At 35.3% G+C, this 4,514-nt stretch overlaps 1 protein-coding gene across 1 annotated transcript in view; it reads right to left on the bottom strand.

Moving 5' to 3' along the window:
* Positions 1-1,155: 1,155 nt before the first annotated feature.
* LOC107730305 (inactive peptidyl-prolyl cis-trans isomerase FKBP6-like) overlaps positions 1,156-4,514 on the bottom strand; it is a 6,194-nt gene continuing 2,835 nt past the window's right edge. The window contains exons 2-6 of the mRNA XM_016541094.1: positions 2,963-3,080; positions 2,434-2,585; positions 2,097-2,294; positions 1,396-1,505; positions 1,156-1,305 (exon numbers count right to left, since the gene is read on the bottom strand). Coding sequence (XP_016396580.1) covers positions 1,227-1,305; positions 1,396-1,505; positions 2,097-2,294; positions 2,434-2,585; positions 2,963-3,080 — 657 coding nt within the window. The 3' untranslated portion in view covers positions 1,156-1,226. The remainder of the gene's footprint in view (positions 1,306-1,395; positions 1,506-2,096; positions 2,295-2,433; positions 2,586-2,962; positions 3,081-4,514) is intronic.

Here is a 4,514-nt window from a genome sequence, read left to right as displayed (position 1 = left end):
GGAAAACCAAAAAAAAAAAAAAAAAATCCAGTGCTGTGCAGTACAAATAACTGATAGCAAATCATTATTTTCTTTCTTTATAAACCAAGGAGGTTATTATACAGGGCTCAATGCCAAGGATTTTTTTTACAGGCCCAAAAAGTATTTTAATAAACAAGGTTGTTATGACACCAAAATTTTAAATTCCAATAAAGTTTCACAATTTGCAATATAACGTCACACTCTGCTTTTTTATAAACATAATTCACCATATAATACAGCCAAAAATTTAAAATGACCAATAAACTCCACCTTAAAGGGTTAGTTCACCCAAAAATGAAAATTCTGTCATTAATTACTCACCTTCATGTTGTTTCAAACCCATAAGACCTTCGTTCATCTTTGGAACACAAATGAAGATATTTTTGATGGAATCTGAGAGCTGTCTGACCCTGCATAGACAGCAATACAACTGAAATGTTCCCAAGTCCAGAGACGTAGCAAGGAGATCTGTAAAATAATCCATGTGACATCAAGGGTTCAACCATAATTTTACGAAGCTACGAGAATACTTTTTGTAGGGTGCAGGGTCAGACAGCTCTCAGATTCCATCAAAAATATCTTAATTTGTGTTCCGAAGATGAACGAAGGTCTTACGGGTTTGAAACGACACGAGGGTGAGTAATTAATGACAGAATTTTAATTTTTGGGTGAACTAACCCCTTAACACACAAAATAGTTTGCCAGTCATGACACAGTGGACTTACAATGAAAATAAGTAAAATCAAGACAGCACATGCATTGCATGGCATACAAAAAAAAAAAAGAAAATAAAACAAACAAATAAAATCATATAAAATAAAAAAATAAAAAATATGAGATTGAGAAAAAACTGAAATAATTAACAACTTCTGAAACTCACTTTAAAGACATTAAAGACATCCTGATGCTCCATATAGAGTACTGAACATAATACTGAACGTAACACTACACTTTCTGTCATTAACATATATAACAGAGAGAGCCATGTCAAAAAAAAAAAAAAAAGATATATATATATATAGTGTTGGCAAACACAACACAAGACAAAAAAAAGTGAACTATAATCAATAAAAGCATGACAACATTTGAGGCAATGTTGCATACTCAAACCAAAATTACAATTTGTTGGGTTTATATTGCCCACTTGTGGTCAATCTGGGGGATTTGAAAAATGGTAAAGACCACCACCATGGACACTGCAATCTTCAGTTTTCCGTCCGCTTAAAACCTGAGAACATCTTGGAGCACATATCTCTCTCTTTGTCCAAATAGTCCATGTAGCAGCTGTAAAAGATCAGCAGATTTGTTCAGCTTTCACATTCACACATGTACTGTAGGAAAACTTGACAAAACTATCAGATCAGGAAAACTTACAGAGCAAGCTTTTTCAGCAAGGTGTTAATGTCAGGGTCAAATGGCTTTTTCGCCTGAGCAAGTGTAAGGTAATCTTGTGCCTTCTCATAGTCGCTCATCTCCAAACAGGCCTCGTTAAAAAAAACAAAATCAGATCAGTCATTCCATAAAGTCTTCCTCTTTAATAGCAAATTGAACACAAATGACTGGAAGTTTCTTCAGGAAGCTAAATAGCTCTTTATAAGGGCTGTTAATTTAACCTGTTAATGTGCTAAAACTAACTTAGTGTGATCACTAAAAAACACACACTATTAGTACTTTTTCAGTACAAATTATACAAACGTAATTGATTAAAATATAAATCTTTATGAATCTGAAGTAAATTTAATAATATGGAATTGTCCCGTCAGCACAGCAATTCAATCGTGATGTACTACCTTTGTTTTTGAAAGTCCAATCTGGCCTCAAATGAACAGACAGTAAAAAAATGAACAAGGTGCCTTTCACACGAAACAAGCCCAAGTGCTCAAAATCAGCTAATCAGAGCACAACAGAATGGAACAGCTGTCTTAAAAACATTGCGCTCATTGCTTGAGACACAGAAAAATAGCAACAGAGTGGCCAAAGACGTTAATCTAAACGTACATTTTTTTTAAACATGCTCAACAAAAAAATGCTCGTGTGTGCAAACTGCAAATAAAAATGACTAAATGTCACCTAACCTGGCCGCAGCGGAAGAGCGCTTTAGTGTTCTGAGGGTTGATGTCCAGTGCTTTCTGACCGTAGCAAAGGGCCTTCTGGGGTTTCTCCAGTTTGAGGTACGTGAGTGAGAGGTTGAGCAGGAAAGGCAATTTCATTTCCTCAAGACGCTGCTTCTCTTCATCATCCACCAGCTCACGATTCTGCAAAAGTGTCATGGCCTATACCATGGACCAAGAGTTGTGTTACACGAATGTTACATCACAGTCAATTATTAGGATAAACTACAAGGTTTCACGACACATTTTCCTTCTATCCATTTACATACTCCCATATGTGAGAAACTAATAAGCACAGAACCTGCTTGTATCTCTCTCGAGCATCTTCATAGCGCTTCTTATTGAAGCAGAGGTTGCCAAAGCTCCGCTGAGTGTCCAGTACATTCAGAAATGTGGTCAGAGAAACATTGGGTACGTGAGTGAGAGGTTGAGCAGGAAAGGCAATTTCATTTCCTCAAGATGCTGCTTCTCTTCATCATCCACCAGCTCACGATTCTGCAAAAGAGTCATGGCCTATACCATGGACCAAGAGTTGTGTTACACGAATGTTACATCACAGTCAATTATTAGGATAAACTACAAGGTTTCACGACACATTTTCCTTCTATCCATTTACATACTCCCATATGTGAGAAACTAATAAGCACAGAACCTGCTTGTATCTCTCTCGAGCATCTTCATAGCGCTTCTTATTGAAGCAAAAAATCTCAACCCCAAACTTTTGAACAGTAGTGTGTGTGTATTCTAAGAATAATTTATTTATGCACTATTTGACTATCATAAGAGAGAAGCTAGAACTCAACGAAACCATGTTAAATTGAGTCATTTACTTGATACAGATGCATGCTTGGGTACGGGTGGACCTTCCCCTGCATGGACCACCTCTTTGAGAATTCCTCCATCCCCTAATATGTCTTGCATTTGCCAAGCCAGACGCTGGAATGGAGTCTAAGACAAAAAATATATAAAAAATATTATTAATTCATGCTAAAGCTAATTTATTTGAGCTGAAAAACAATTTTTACACTTTATATAACAGTTCATATAAGATAAACTGCCATGTTTTGCAAAAAGTGACTGAACATGAAACCCCCCTAACAAACATTTACACTGTAATACTATTACATTTCACTTAACATGAACCCCCACTGCCAAATAAACACCAAGAGGTACAACAGTAACATTGAGAGTCATTCTTGAGAAGTGGGACAAAACAGGGTGCAAAATTGAAAAAATAAAACCTTGTACTCAGACAAATGAAACTACATTTATGTATCTTATATGTACTAAGCTACTGAGCTATGCTTTGATACAACCTCCCAACTTTTCTCTTTTTTAACAAAATGTTTTTTTTTACCTTGGACTGTGTAATATAATTTCAGCTTTATCTTTAACAGCATTCAAGATGTTTTTAACATTTCAAAACACATTCTCGTGTTAGCAGACAGATTACACTTTCACATGTGACCAACAATTCCACAACAAATATAAAATATCATAATGAAATATTATCAAAATATTCAACTGATAGAGGTGACAGAACTGACGGAGTTGACACATCTGACGGTGGTGACGAAAACCTGAATTTGTAGCAATTTTAACTATCAAATACATTGAATCAGTCAATTACTGTATTAAAACAAACACTACAAACAGTGAGTATGTTATTGTTTATAAAACTTTTATTCACGAGTCACATTTAAGTATTTTGATATATCATTGGAACACAAAATCTTATGATGGTGACATCTGACGGTGTTGACAAATTTGAAATTTCTTTCACAAAACCAGTGGAGTTCATGTAGTAGCCATTTTATTTTTTTCTGTTGATGCTAGATGCTAATGGAAACTGCTTCAGGAGAATAAAATTATCTAAATATTTCAAATAATTTCCTCAGAAATTGGAAGATGGTGTTGACATATCATGGCTGTGACACAGGAAATATTAACATTAGGATTTAAAATATTCTAAAACTATAAAACTTAGCAGAGCCTGTCTGACACTGATGTACTCTGCAGAGGTGAACTGTGGAAAGGGGGTCCTTTAGAGTGACCGCTGCCCCTGATATTCCCTGATTTTATTACATTTTATTGAATGTCTGACGGTGTTGACAAAAAGTGGGGACGCAACTTTAAAATCGTATGAAACATGCATGTGTCATTAAAAAACAACCTTGCTTTGATAGGAGATATTATTAAGTGTTGCTTTTGATAAAACAAGCTCTTTTTCATCATTAAAAAAACATTTTTATCCATTTTATTGCATATGAATGAAAAAAAAATTGACGATTTTTACAAAGCTCATTGGTCTGAAAAGCGAGGTGTGCTGTGATTGGCCAGCTATCCAGTGCGTGTGACGGAAATGTTACGCCCCTTACCATA

Source organism: Sinocyclocheilus rhinocerous, unplaced genomic scaffold (assembly GCF_001515625.1).
Source record: "Sinocyclocheilus rhinocerous isolate Xijiao unplaced genomic scaffold, SAMN03320098_v1.1 scaffold127, whole genome shotgun sequence".
Lineage (NCBI taxonomy): Eukaryota > Metazoa > Chordata > Actinopteri > Cypriniformes > Cyprinidae > Sinocyclocheilus > Sinocyclocheilus rhinocerous.
This window is presented reverse-complemented; position numbering and strand designations above follow the sequence as displayed.